Source organism: Durio zibethinus, chromosome 10, assembly GCF_047325235.1.
Source record: "Durio zibethinus cultivar Kanyao isolate XHJ-2024 chromosome 10, ASM4732523v1, whole genome shotgun sequence".
Taxonomy (NCBI): Eukaryota; Viridiplantae; Streptophyta; class Magnoliopsida; order Malvales; family Malvaceae; genus Durio; species Durio zibethinus.
In genome coordinates this window covers 28,366,032-28,380,027 of record NC_143171.1, presented here as the reverse complement: position 1 = coordinate 28,380,027, position 13,996 = coordinate 28,366,032, and the positions used below count along the sequence as shown (strand labels likewise).

The 13,996-nt window shown below is 33.1% G+C and overlaps 3 protein-coding genes across 4 annotated transcripts; 2 read left to right on the top strand and 1 right to left on the bottom strand.

Moving 5' to 3' along the window:
* Nucleotides 1–1,100: 1,100 nt before the first annotated feature.
* LOC111292263 (uncharacterized) lies at nucleotides 1,101–4,753 on the bottom strand. The gene is made up of 2 exons (XM_022884547.2): nucleotides 4,472–4,753; nucleotides 1,101–1,605 (listed from the first exon to the last, which is right to left on the bottom strand). Exons 1-2 carry the CDS (start codon nucleotides 4,670–4,672, stop codon nucleotides 1,378–1,380), a joined length of 429 nt encoding a protein of 142 aa, XP_022740282.2. The 5' UTR covers nucleotides 4,673–4,753; the 3' UTR covers nucleotides 1,101–1,377.
* LOC111292262 (uncharacterized) lies at nucleotides 3,098–3,632 on the top strand. Its single transcript, XM_022884546.2, has one exon. It carries the CDS (start codon nucleotides 3,213–3,215, stop codon nucleotides 3,417–3,419), a length of 207 nt encoding a protein of 68 aa, XP_022740281.1. The 5' UTR covers nucleotides 3,098–3,212; the 3' UTR covers nucleotides 3,420–3,632.
* Nucleotides 4,754–10,371: 5,618 nt separating the features above from the next.
* Nucleotides 10,372–13,507, top strand: LOC111292224 (protein NUCLEAR FUSION DEFECTIVE 4-like). Of its 2 annotated transcripts, none has more exons than XM_089767128.1 (3): nucleotides 10,372–11,105; nucleotides 11,683–12,614; nucleotides 12,717–13,507. In XM_089767128.1, exons 1-3 carry the CDS (start codon nucleotides 10,770–10,772, stop codon nucleotides 13,222–13,224), a joined length of 1,776 nt encoding a protein of 591 aa, XP_089623254.1. In that variant the 5' UTR covers nucleotides 10,372–10,769; the 3' UTR covers nucleotides 13,225–13,507. The 2 variants fall into 2 exon arrangements, with proteins under 2 accessions (XP_089623254.1, XP_089623255.1); XM_089767129.1 differs by having other exon boundaries at nucleotides 10,528–11,105; nucleotides 11,676–12,614.
* Nucleotides 13,508–13,996: the final 489 nt, after the last annotated feature.

The window sequence follows — 13,996 nt, the reverse complement described above, 5'->3', positions numbered from 1 at the left end:
AGGCCTAGTAGTAGTGTTCCAGGAATCCACTACTAACCAAACTTCCAGATTACCACAAAAACATCAAATTTATCTAATAGAAATTGAAACCAACTTTAACTCGGCCACTATCCATTCACGGCATATTTTTCATTTTTTTATCCCTTAAAAACCAATGATAAATCTAAAAAAACAGATAAATTAAATAAATAAATAAATAAATCAAAGATCAACCCAAAAATAAAACCAGAAGATAATAAAATAAAAATAAAAGAATGGCCAATTAGACCTGATAACCTGGGCCCTATTGAGCCAAGTCCAATGGGCTTAGGCTAGGACCAACTAAACCAAGCCTAAATGGGCTTAAACACGGACCGATTAGGGTGTCTACACACAAAATTATAAAATCAAAATCACACCAAACCTAAAACTAAACAAACGCAAAACCACAAAATACCACAAAATCATACCAAATGTAAAATTCTTAAAATGACTTTTATTATATAAAATTTAACTCATTCAAAATTCTAAAAATTACCTCTCATGATATAATTCTTAACTTGCTTTCCACTTATGACCATTATGATATTATTTATGATATTATTTATGAAAATCTAATATTAGTTTTGATCTAAAGATCTCAAAATTTTATCCAATCAAATACACTTCATAAATATAAATTTCAATTTCAATTTATATATCATATTAAATCATATCACACATTGTTAGGTGTCACACGTTGATTGACGGATGATGGTCATATGAACGAGATCTTCAACTCTGCTTTCTAAAATCCCAAAAACTTTCAGCATACATCTCTATTTCTACAAGTGTCTTTAGTTATTTCTGAATTACCAAACAAAACAAAAGGGGCGAGTGCCCTTTAGATTGCCTTTGAAATTGTCCGCAAAGAAATCAATAGGAAAACTACGAATAAGTTCAGAAGTGGGAATACCTACTAGCCTTAAAGTCTCCCAGGTTTCTTCTTCTAGTTACTTTTGGCTTTCCAAATAATAGAAGAGCTCTTTATTCCAGCACCCAAGCAAAATGAAGAAATAGCTAAACGTAATACGATAAATCACCCAGCAAAAACTTTCAAAGGCAGTAGCAACAGTGACAAATTACTTCAAATGACTAATCGCCTTGGTTTAATTAATTCAGAGGATCAAGGTTTAGAAATTGGACAGTGATAATTATGTTCCACAATCTTAAATTCTTTCTCTTGAAAGAGAGGAAAAAAGAGATTTTTTTTTTTTCTAACAGCAAAAAGTAAATCTTTGGCAAAGAAAGATCTGAACCACAAATTTCATACAAAGATTAACCAAGTAAAACCCAACACAGATCTTGAATAGAGAGACCAATAACAAGACTCTCACCGGCAAGGAAGTGCCACCAGGTTCAGCCAGTGTAGATATGGAGGTGGATAGCCAGGATGAAAACAGCATAGATGGCAAAGAAAAGAAGAGTGTGGACAGCAATGGCCTTGCCATTAGTCTTCATGCTCCCAAACTCCAGCTGCTTGCTGTTCCCTGGAAATGAAAACAAAAGTCCTGGTGATAGCAACACAAACAGCACCACCCCAACAAGTACAGGAGCCCAATCTGCCATTACAAGAAAATTCCTTGACTTGAACTAAACTCAATCAAACCTGAAGAGCTTCAGAAATCAGTATTAAAAATTCCTTTTTTATCTTTTGTTTTTCCCGAAGGAGAAAAGTGAAATCACTAGATTGTTTCTGGGTAAGGTGAAAGTGTGGAGATGGAAATGAAGAAGATGAGATAAGGAGACTTTCAAGGTTGAAAGTGACAGCTGGGAAGTGGAGCCATTTGTAAGCACAAGAGCGACAAGGGAGTCACGTAGGGTATGCAGCGTGTCCTTGTCTGGGATAGGTGCTGACTGGTGACTCCATGTGAATCTAATTCTAGCCATTAGATTAAGTTTGTCAAAATTAGATTAGTGGAAGTAGGATTAGGATTAGGGTTAAGCCCTTTGTATTGGTTTTATTACGATCATTGTCCAAATTAATTAGGAGTGTGATAATATCCTATTTCATAATTGAATTATTATAATTTTTTAATATAATACTGAAATTAAAAAAATTTTAATTAATTATTTAAATTTTATTTTTATCTATTAAATTGCTCTAATCTTTTAATATCATTATAATAATATTGATGAAGCATTTAAATATTATAATGGATGATATGTAACTATGATTGGTACGTTTTAATTTTAAAAAATAAAAAAATTATTTTTTTATTTTTGAAAATTAAGATATGATAATCATATTTTTTTTAATTTTTTTATGTTTTAAAAATAAAATATGATAATCATATCTTCAATTATATGGTAATCATGTGAAAATTTTTTCAGCATTTAAAGTTATATTAATATTATTCTAATAATATTAAATGATTGAGGTAATTTGATACGTAAAAATAAAATTTAGATATTTGATTAGAATTTTTTTTAAATATTATATTAAAAATAATATAATAATTTAGGGCTAAATAAAATATAATGGAATAGTTCAATAAAAACTGGTGAGTTACTAATTTGTAGAATATATTTTTCTTAATTTCCATGTTTTGACCAATGAAATTGACAGGAGTAACAGACTTGTGCTTGGAAAATATTAAATTATTTCTTACTTTCTGTAGGAAATGATGATGGAGTCGGCAGTTTCTTGTCAAAGCCACTATGTTGTGTCAAATTTTTTTAAAATAATCAAAGGCATGAAAAGGATGAAAATAAAAAGTAGCGGTAAAAAAGTGCTTTCAAGGTCCTCTCCCACGCCATTTCTTTGATTGACTGGCTAATCCCATCTCTAACTTCTTTTGCAAAAGCTTGTTATTTTATCAAACACGAATCCTTAAATGGACGGTGATGAAGCTTCAAGAACCAAGAGATAGCTGATACAATGTACTGCAATTGATTTTATAGCGCCTGTGGGATTGACATCAACAGAAAATTATACCTTGCCTTATCCAACAAAAGCAAGAGAATTAAAAGATCAAAAGTATAAAGTGGAATAAATGGGTGTTCTTATTTTTAGCTTTATGGGATTCCTATTCCCTCTATAATTCACTTGAAAACACCATAAAATAAGCATCTAAAGCCTGTTTTTTTATGCTTGTTTGATTCTTCCTTTTTTCTATTAACTCTAGAGGAGGTTTGAGTCTCAAGGAGCGGCATATACAGAAGGTTGAGACATTTTTTTGAAGCCATATAGAATGAATGATTGGGCTGCTCCACTCATAGCTGCTGCGCTGTTTGCATTTCTGTCACCAGGGTTAGTCCTGCAACTCCCTGGGAAGAATCAACCCATTGATTTTATGAACATGAAGACTAGTGTGGCTGCCATATTTGTGCATGCGGTTCTCTATGCTTTGTTCCTGATCCTGTTTCTTGTTGTTCTTCATGTCCACCTCTATGTCTAAGAGAAGGGTTACTCAGTAAACTTGTGCCAGGCACTTTCTACTTGTCAGCATGAGATTTTCATTTTGTACTGTGTTATTCTTAGTTCTAATTTGTTGTGTGATCCATGAAAATCTTGCTTTCCACCGATGTAGAAAAATATTTGATAGGGTTCATTAGCTTTTGTAATTTTGTTGCAAGTAGTGAATTTTAAGATGAGAAGAAATACTTAGCTATGATCAGTGCAGTTATCTTGGCTGATGTTCTTTTAAGTGTTAACAATATTTATTTGATCCTGAACTTGCTTAGAACAACCGGAGATAACCTGTAGCTGGTAATAAACTTAACAGCCTTGGTTAATTTCTATGGTACTGTAAGTACTTTACAGCTTCCAGTAAATTGCATGTAAAAATGACAAACAGCAATGTTACATATGTTTTAGCTCTACAATCAGTTCATTTTTCTATAAATGCATCAAGATTTAATTCCAGATTCTGGTATTCCGTGAATTGCTGATGACATTGTCAAATAAGTGATGGTCCACTTGAAGTCCAAATTTGGAGCTTTTAAATGGAATTACTAATAGAAATGCATATTACAATTAGCTAGCTTTCACTGTAAGTGAATCATAACTAGTAAGAGTATGCAAATTTGATAACTTGAAACCTGTCAGGTGGAATATGAGCTTAAGGGATTAGCCATTAGCCACCTTTCAAGCCAATAGCCAGTTCATTCTTTAACTGAGTTAGCTGTATATTAGTCTAGTAGCCACAGGATCAAATAAAGCTAAAAGGAATAAAGCAAAGCAGACGTAAGCTTAAAGAAGTTTAGATAATCAGGTAACCAATGAATAAGACAAATCCACAAACCAGAATCAAAACATTTATTTGTAAAATTTGCAAGATTAATGTGAAGTACAAAATCAAATGAAAAACAAAAATATCTAAGCAGACACTTTGGTTCAAAAAAGACACAGACGAAATTGACAGAAACTGAATTACATACCAATCCACAAATTTAGAAACTCTGTAAGTTTCTAAAATGGGTGCTTGCTTTCTGTCAGCTATTAGCCAACATACATGTGCACACGAACAGCTAAGAGGAAGATACAGATGAGTGCGAAGTAAATTATGGAATGCACCAGGATGGATAGTCCACTGGTCTGAAAGTTACCGAACTCTATGCACCTGGACTTTCCTGGGAACTGAATCAGCAGCCCTGGTGTTAGCAGTATGAACAGCACCACTGCCACGAAAACCGGCCCCCAATCGGACATCTTTCCTCTTTCTCTCAGCAACACCAGAACCTTTAGTGTAAATCACTCGGTGGTAATGTGATCTATAATGAATATAAGGAGTGGAGATGGAAATGAAAAAAAAAGAAGAAAAAGATGATTATAAAGGTGGTGTTTTGCTTTAAGAAGAAGAGACAAAGGGTTTGATGACTAGGAAAAGTGAAGATTAGCGAATCAAGCTATTCGGATTCACATTTCTCTCCACTTAGAGATTATCACATGCACTCTTTTCAAAAGGAAACTTGGCTATAACACTAAATGCGGTCGGACAAATTATGCATCGGTTTTTGCTTTCTGAGCAAATTTGATGTGCCCCTGTAGTCTGGTTTCAACTTTCAAATTTTAACTTCCCTTAGCACTTTCAATAATGTTTTCAAAAATTAACTTTGTGTAAACGAATTGGTCCATGCGGATGTTACAACAAGCTCTGAAATAGATTAGTTTAGTTGATTAGGATTATATATTTCTTCTCGAATCACAATTTACCCATACGAGTGAGAATCCTTTTGATTGCTTATAAGATCAGTTTTCTGGCAGAGCTTTTCTGCATATATCCCCATGGTCAAGCCAAGGCAAGGATAAAGTGTATATGGCAGCTTCTTGACTTTCCAGGATTACATTTTTTCCATCAAGAATTAAAGTTTTGGCTGCTAATTGGATTTGGTTATTGACTATTTGCTGGAGGTGGACTCTGAGAGACAAGAAATTCCAATGTTGTCAGTCAGTCAGCATGTAATTTTCAATCAATATCTATAATTTTGCTATTTGTGCCATTTTATTATGGGTTTTATATTAGCAGAAGGATTCGTTATTTTAGTAAGGCAAAATGGAATAAAAGACTGAGCGAGTTATTCAACCATAAAAAGCAAAATGGAATAAAGCAAACCAGTTATCAAGTAACATAGAGAAAGAAGAAAAAGCTAAATTTTGCTGTATGATCATATGATAATCCATAGTTATTGCTCACAAGTCTGCTTCAGAAAAGATACAGCAGTTCAACATAAGAAACTCTCATCTAAAATCTTAAATAGATAGGATAGTTTAATTGCTAGAAGACAAGTGACTGAGCCAATGCAAATGAGTGCAAAGTAGAGTGTTGACTGATCAGAACACTAGTTTGAAATATTTTATAGATTTGAGTTCGTGACAATTATCACGAAACCTTGACGTTTCATCATAACGATCACAATTTTTTATGGTCACTTTGGCATTAATTATTACCTAAGAAATATTGAACTGGGCCAAGCCTATAACTATTGTGGCTGAGCTGAATTCTGGGTCCTTAAAAAATAGGCTCACTTGAGCTAAAATATAGGCCTATGACCCAAAAAGCCAAAACTTGGACCAGCCCACTTATGTCCTGATTTAGCCCAAAGGATGAGCTGAATTTTGGTCCATTAAAGAGTGGGTTCGTTTCAGCAATAATTAAGGCTTTTGACCCACTAAAGCCTTAACTGCTCGGACATATCGACAGTCATTTAAGCTAATGGAGACACAAAAATAAATATAATTTATTCACAGAAAAGCAATTTTCTTCTGAATTTCATGCATGAAAGCTAGCTTCTTATGGAGCTAGCCTATTTCTGTAGCAACATAGCAGAATTTGATGCAAATCGGGTTTAGATTTGTAGGGTGTAGTGGGAAGAGTAGGCATATTTTCTTATTAGCTACCTAACCTAATCAAGATTTGTCTTTTTAACTGTTCATGGGATTAAAGCACTCAGGAAAGCAATTAAGCATTATATTTTAATGAAAATTTAATCTGTAAAATATTATTCATTTTAATTTAAAAGTCTTATGATTTTATCTCGTAAAAAAAATTTAAATCTTTACATATATATATATCATAATTGAGAATTTTATTTGTGAAAATCTATACTCAATTTAAAAGTTATTATTCGTTTTGATCTGAAAGTCTCGTGATTTTATCTCATAAAAATATATGATAAATTTGAATTTAGATTTCTATATATATATTATACTATATTCACATATTTTTTTTAATGTGAGATTGAAAACATTACAATCTCTCTACCTTTAAAACTTAACGTTTTTATTAAATCGAATCCAATCATATGATCAAAACTACATCATATGTTAAAATTTTAGATGTGGTTTCTCATCATGTAATACTTAATGACTTCCATAATATATTAATTAATTTTCATCGATTGATGACCACTCTAATATCATTTATGAAGGCTCGTACTTAACTTATAAGATATTATTTATTTTAATAAAAAAAATTTATGATTTTATCCCATAAATGACATCTTATAAATTTAAAATTAAATCTTAACTTATATATTATATTATATCTATATATTTTAGATATGAGTGTTGTGATGATGAGATTGAATTCAGTGTCGATGGAGTGTTTTTAGAATTTGACAAGCTTATATTCATCAGGATCAATATTCAAGTATAGGATCCCTATACTAAGAAGAAAATGATGGATAAGAAGGAAATGACTAGCTTTAGTTAGGATGGATAAGAAGGCAGATGCCTACCTTCGCTGCTAGACAAGCCGTTTCTCAACAGTGTCTGCAACCGCAACCTGACTGTTTAGCTGCAATATTATCTACATTACAAACCAAAATTAAGCAACAGATTAAGTTCCAGCCAAGGCATAGATTTTAGTAATCTATTTGGTGTGGCAACAATGAGAACTCCTCGTCTCACCTGTCTGTTACCCCTTGCTTCTCAGAATTTTTTCCCACAAAGGAGTACATTAAAATCTTTATTCTTAAATAGGGGTAGTTCTAATTTTTTTTCCTTGAATAAGGTGTTTTCAACTAATTAATGTTTTATCATTGCTTACGTGGTTAATATTGATTAAATGGCAATTGAGTTTTTCTTTTTTCTTTCAATTTTTTTTCTCTATCCGATAATTTTATCAAGAAACAAACACATTTTCAGTCTGGTATCATCCTCAAATATCCATCAATTAATTGAAAAATTCATTTAGCATCCACATAAAACAAAAGAAAAAAAACTATCCAAAAACAATTTAAATTGATAAACTCTTAAACACGCAATAATCTTAAAAACCCTAAAATAAGTGTATTAGGGTAATCAAATTCATTAATAATTTTATGATTACAAAATAATAAGAATCTAATAATTAATCATGAACCTGCACTATACAGGCAATAAAAATTAAAAACCAATAGCTAAAAGCAGTTGATCGAATGCACATTAATATGGCATTTTAAAATTTAAGAAATTTAAAAATATTCTCAAAAAGTTAAAAATCATTTACAATTTTTCTAGCAAAAGAAACAACAAAATAGGTAGGCTCTCCCTACACACATTCTAATTCCTTTCTATCGCTCTCCAAATGAGGATTTTGAAATCTGAGAATACCCCTTGTGGTCTTGTAGTAGAATTAAAGTATTGTAGGTGGGATACAAAAGCAATTTGCGAGAAGATGGCCTTAGAAGCTGTTGCAGGTATAGTTGTGTTTCTTTTTTAGATTTTGTTGTCAGTTAATTATGGGCTTTTTAAGTTTTTTTTATTCTATAGACTATATTTAGCTACTTTTGTTTTTTCAACAAGTTATATGCAGGAAGGGAGAAGGAAGAAGTAGAAGCAGTTTCTCACTTTCTCTAAAGCAAGAACTAGATGAAGCTTTGCAGAAGAAAGCTACACGTGAAGAAAGGTTAACTCATTTACATGCGGTCTTCAAGGAATGCATGCAGCAACTACGCTTTGTTTGAAAAGAGCAGGAACTAAGGATTCATGATGCTATAATGAAGGTCTCAAAAAAGTTGGAGAAATCATAGACAATTTTAGAGGAGCAATTGGCAGAGACTAGCAAAAGGCTTGCCAAATTAAGTGTTAAGAATACTAATCTTAGTAAGGCTTTCTTGGCAAAAGAAAAGCCGATTGATGATTTAAACAAGCAAAGAGCTCAAATGGAGACAGATTTTAGTGCAGTAATGGGAAGATTAGAATCCATAAGGAAAGATAATGCTTCTCTTAAATATGAGGCTCGAGTGCTTGAGAAGGTACTTGAGATCAGGAATGAAGAAAGAGAATTCAAGAAAATCAAAACTTCATAGTCTTGACATTGAAAATATCTAGAATATGCACCTACTTTGATTTTAAAAGTTCCTGCACCATGATACATGCTGGGGTCGAGTTATTAAATATGTTGGACTTTAAAATCACATGAGATTTTTTCATTATTAGTCAAGGTTGTTGGTTCTGATTCTTCTTCCTTCTGTCAATTTAGAACCTAGAAAAAGAAAATTTCGGGTGGTGGAAAAAGGAAATATAGAGAAAATCACCTTTTCCCATGTGATTCATGGAATCTGTTGTTTTTGTTACATTATTTTGCTTGTCCGATACACAAGGATCTATGTTCATTTTCTATTTTTAATATAATTTGAGGCCTGAGAGTGACAGACAAAAAAAGAGATAAAAATGTTTGAATGATCTGATAATTTACTTTTTAAGGACTAATTTTATTAGAAAAATGGTTTATTGAGTATTGAAACCCATATTGTTCTCCACTGACAACCGCAATTCAATATTGGTGGATGGAATCATTGCTTATTAAACAAATAGAAAATAGCCTCTTAATTAAGCAGCAAATGAATACTAACTTCTATAGTATTTTTTTACAAAAAATTATAATGAAAATAAAAAAATATTACAAATTTTAAATTTTAAATTTAAATTATTTAATATTATATTTTAAAAATAATTACATAAATCAATTAAATTAAATTTATGATTTTATTATATCTTTCATAGTTACTAGACTTTACAAAGGACACCTGACTAGAAAGCTATAGCTAATTATTTGCAAGACCCTTGGATTTTATCATAAGAATGAAGAAAAAAAAAAAACAAAATCAAAAACTGAAATAAATGAAAGGTATATATAGAACTACAGAAATGGAAACTTTTACTTTCCAAGGGTAATTCCCACTCAAATTTTGTATCAAGCGTATGCAAATAAGATATCCTGGCTGAAGCCAAAGATAATTCCATTAGAATAATGTGCATAAAGTTGGATTTTCATTTTGAAGTTCTCTAATCCTATGATAGATGGCTAATCTCACCCAATAAGGAATGTAGAAAAGCATTATATATGTTGTCTAACAAGTTGCATAAGAGATTGCTTAATCTGATGCAATGCTTTCTTAATATGTAGTTCTTCCAGGAAATGAAAACATGATTCCTTTTTATAACAGAAGGTCTAGAAGCAATTGACAGAACAAAAAAAAAAAAAAAAAAAAAAAAGACAGCAATTTTTATATGTCAACTGTCAAGATTTTGTATCCACATGACAGAAAGGAATTACTTCTTATATACCCATTCCTGAATTTTCAGGTCAATTATGGATGATACATAGTTAGAAAGGCAACAGTCAAAAAAAAAATTTTTTGTTTATTTTCTTGGTTAAAGATAATGACCAGAGGAAACTTAAAATATGCTATGATTGTTACAGTATAATGTTGCCCCCCTTCGAAGATTTTTTTTTGCTTTTCCTGTTTTTTGACAGTGAAAATTTTAGGAGAAAGAGGAAAGGCAGTTACATTGGAGTTGATCTCAACCATCAAAATATCTCTAACACTCGACGTGTCAAACACTCAGAACCTCAAACAGAAGAACATGGAAACCAAATGGTAACTGCCATCGATAGAAACAAAAACCAGTTCCTAACTTTTGTCTCTCAAAGATATTACGGCAACAATGAGGCATCAAATCAATGTCAACTTTTGCTTCCTCATCTTCATCTTTACCACAGTGGCATTTCCTGTAAATAGCTAGAACAAGATTCTGAAATCACAGGATTATAATGAAAATAATGCAAAAATGCCTGCACCATGAACGGTGACCCAATGAAACACCATATCAACAACATCATCATCCTTTACCCTTCTCTTTTGTTGTTTTGCATATAAATATGTTTAACCCACAATGTTTTCGTCTTTAAAAAAAAGATCTGGTTTTTGTTAAAAACCCAATATTTTACAGCTTGGATTGAAGAACGAAAGCCAAAATCTCACAATCAATAAGGACACCTTCTTCCTTTTTTTTTGGTAGGTTTTTGGAGAATCACATAATGGGAAGATTGAAAGAAAGTTTTCAGGTTTTTGTGAATAATAGATGGCTGGTTTTTGTGGCTGCAATGTGGATACAATCTTGTGCTGGGGTTGGGTATATATTTGGTAGCATATCACCTGTGATAAAGAGATCTTTGAATTATAATCAAAGACAGCTTTCAAAGTTAGGTGTGGCTAAAGATCTCGGAGACAGTGTTGGGTTCTTAGCTGGAAGCTTGTCTGAGATATTGCCTTTATGGGGTGCTTTGTTCGTTGGTGTTTTGCAGAATCTTGTTGGTTATGGCTGGGTTTGGTTGATTGTTACTGGGAGAGCTCCAGTTTTGCCTTTGTGGGCTGTGAGTATCGTTTTAATTTTAATTTTTTTAATGAATGAGATAGGTGAAATCTTAAAGTTTTTGTTTTTCTGTTCATTGTTCTTGGTTGGAAGTCGAATATGTTTATTGCTTGACTTTATTCTCTCTCTTTCTAAGTCTCTTTCAGTTCTCTTGTTTCTCTTCTGTTTGCCTGGAAGCGATGTTATCCTCTGTTTCTTCTTCTTTTTGAACATTCTGGTTCATATAGTAATTTGTTTAACTTATAAATTTTGATCTTTTTAATCTCCATATGAATGGTAGCCATGTTTGGTGAATGTTGAGTCATAATTTGATCATTTTAAGATTTCATTTATTGATTCTTTTAAATGATTGGGGGAGAAAATTTATTGAAAGTTTTCGGATTATGAAAAAAATCGAAGATTGCTATGTTGATTAGACGTGATCTGATCCTAAATTAGAAAAGAAAATTTGTTAGATGAATATCAAGCTATGTTCTTTTATCTGGAAAAATGAAAAGTTACTATTGTATCAATCAGAAAGTGTCAATATTATACAGCATCCCGCTTTGGTTAGGCTGTTAACCCATCTCAGTTCGCAGATGTGCATCTTAATATTTGTGGGAAACAATGGTGAAACCTACTTCAATACAGCTGCTTTGGTTTCTTGTGTGCAAAATTTTCCCAAAAGCAGGGGTCCCGTGGTAGGAATACTCAAGGGCTTTGCTGGTTTGAGCGGTGCAATTTTGACTCAGATATACACAACGATTAATTTCCCAGATCAAGCGTCTTTAATATTCATGGTTGCAGTTGGGCCAGCAATGGTAGTTATTGCACTAATGTTCATTATCAGACCTGTTGGAGGTCACAGACAAGTGCGCCCATCTGATGGTTTAAGTTTTACATTTATTTATAGTGTGTGCCTCCTACTGGCTGCTTACTTGATGGGAGTGATGCTTTTGGAAGATCTTGTTAATGTGAGCCACACTTTAGTCACAATTTTTACAGTGATTTTGTTTTCTCTTCTTTTCATTCCCATAGCTATTCCCATTAAAATGAGTTTCTGCGAAGAGCCTAGAGATCCAGTGGAAGAGGTTCTTCTACCAAAACCTGAGCAACAAGCAGCTGGAAAATCTGAACATGATGCTCATGAAGTAATATTCAGTGAGGTTGAAGATGAGAAACCGAAGGAAGTAGACTTGCTTCCAGCATCAGAAAGGCAAAAACGAATTGCTCAGTTGCAAGTAAAACTGTTCCAAGCAGCTGCTGTTGGAGCAGTAAGGGTGAAGAGAAGGAGAGGTCCTCATAGAGGGGAGGACTTTACCTTGATGCAGGCTTTGATCAAAGCAGACTTATGGCTCATCTTTTTCTCTCTTCTATTAGGTTCAGGATCAGGATTGACAGTGATAGATAATCTTGGTCAGATGAGCCAATCTCTAGGGTATGATAATACTCATATATTTGTATCCATGATTAGCATTTGGAACTTTCTTGGTCGTGTTGGTGGGGGTTACTTCTCAGAGATTATTGTGAGGTACAAACTGATATCATTTGCACCTGGATGCTGATAGCATCAAACTTTAATAATGGTTTTGATTAATTTTTTTTACCTTTTTACTGTGACATCACTGTATAGGGATTATGCTTATCCACGGCCAATAGCTATTGCTGTGGCCCAGCTAGTTATGGCTGTTGGCCATGTATTCTTTGCTATGGGATGGCCTGGAGCAATGCATATTGGTACTCTGTTGATAGGGCTCGGCTATGGTGCCCATTGGGCAATTGTGCCAGCTGCTGCCTCCGAGTTGTTTGGCTTGAAAAAGTTCGGGGCTCTGTACAATTTCCTCACACTGGCAAATCCTGCAGGTTCACTTGTCTTCTCAGGTGTAATTGCTAGCAGTATTTATGACCGTGAAGCAGAGAAGCAAGCTCATCAACATCATATCAAGCCGCAGATTTCAGGTTCAACTTTCTCAGGGATATTTGCCCGGGATGAACCACTTAAGTGCGAAGGTTCTATATGCTTCTTTCTGACTTCCATGATTATGTCAGGATTTTGCGTCATTGCAGCTGTTTTAAGCATGATACTTGTGTACCGTACTAAGATTGTTTACACCAATCTTTATGGAAAGTCTCGCACTTGACTTAAAAGGATGATATCTAGGAGGGTCTCATGAATATTTCATCCATTTTAGGCGGCATTTTTGTGCGAAAACTGAGGTTGTATGAGTCTTCCTTAAATTTGTGATAATAGTATTGTGCAAAGATGGTAGTCCAGAGCATGTTCCAAAACCAAAAAACATTTTGATTTTATTCATTGCTTTGTAATCTAGTTCAGTGATACCATTTATTTGCGAAAGATTCTGCTTTGAGTGTTCAAGTGGTGTACATTTGCTCACCTGTTATTTGAACTCAGTTTGATTTTGATGATGTAAGTTTTCTACATTTCCCACTATCGGTTACCTCGATTGTAGATTATGCTTTCATCTCTTGATTATGGAGATTGTGCTTGTCCTGATGTGTAAAGCAGTGTGGTTTTGATGGTATACTAAGGGATGTGATTATTACTAGAGAACCCTGCCTTTAATTCAAAGGGATGCGAGTGACAATTTTTTTTGTTTTTTTTCTATAGGTATTGGGAATATGAGATTAGGAAGTCATTCCCTAATTAGTAAGGTACAACTTTCTTTTAGAACATCTCAAATGGTTAGAGAGAACAAAACAATTAGAACTATAATTTCAAGCCAATACTATGATCATCTACTAGAGATTACTTATCATCTTATAAATTAGAGCTTTCCTCCCTTTTACAAGAGGAAAATTTCAGATGAGTTCAGACTCTAAAATGCAGTGTCCTGATTGTAAATTATTGATGAAAACCACAAAATAGTGACAACAAAGTCTAAATAATATTTA

What these genes read in the sequence shown, in the direction of transcription:
- LOC111292262 (XM_022884546.2), top strand. Translation starts at nt 3,213, where the DNA reads ATGAATGATTGGGCTGCTCCACTCATAGCTGCTGCGCTGTTTGCATTT.
- LOC111292263 (XM_022884547.2), bottom strand. Translation starts at nt 4,672, where the DNA reads ATGTCCGATTGGGGGCCGGTTTTCGTGGCAGTGGTGCTGTTCATACTG. An exon ending in CTGTTCGTGTGCACATGTAT is followed by an intron (nt 1,606 to 4,471) that starts GTTGGCTAATAG and finishes GTTTAGTTCAAG; the next exon opens with TCAAGGAATTTTCTTGTAAT.
- LOC111292224 (XM_089767128.1), top strand. Translation starts at nt 10,770, where the DNA reads ATGGGAAGATTGAAAGAAAGTTTTCAGGTTTTTGTGAATAATAGATGG. An exon ending in CAGTTTTGCCTTTGTGGGCT is followed by an intron (nt 11,106 to 11,682) that starts GTGAGTATCGTT and finishes CTCAGTTCGCAG; the next exon opens with ATGTGCATCTTAATATTTGT. An exon ending in TTCTCAGAGATTATTGTGAG is followed by an intron (nt 12,615 to 12,716) that starts GTACAAACTGAT and finishes ATCACTGTATAG; the next exon opens with GGATTATGCTTATCCACGGC.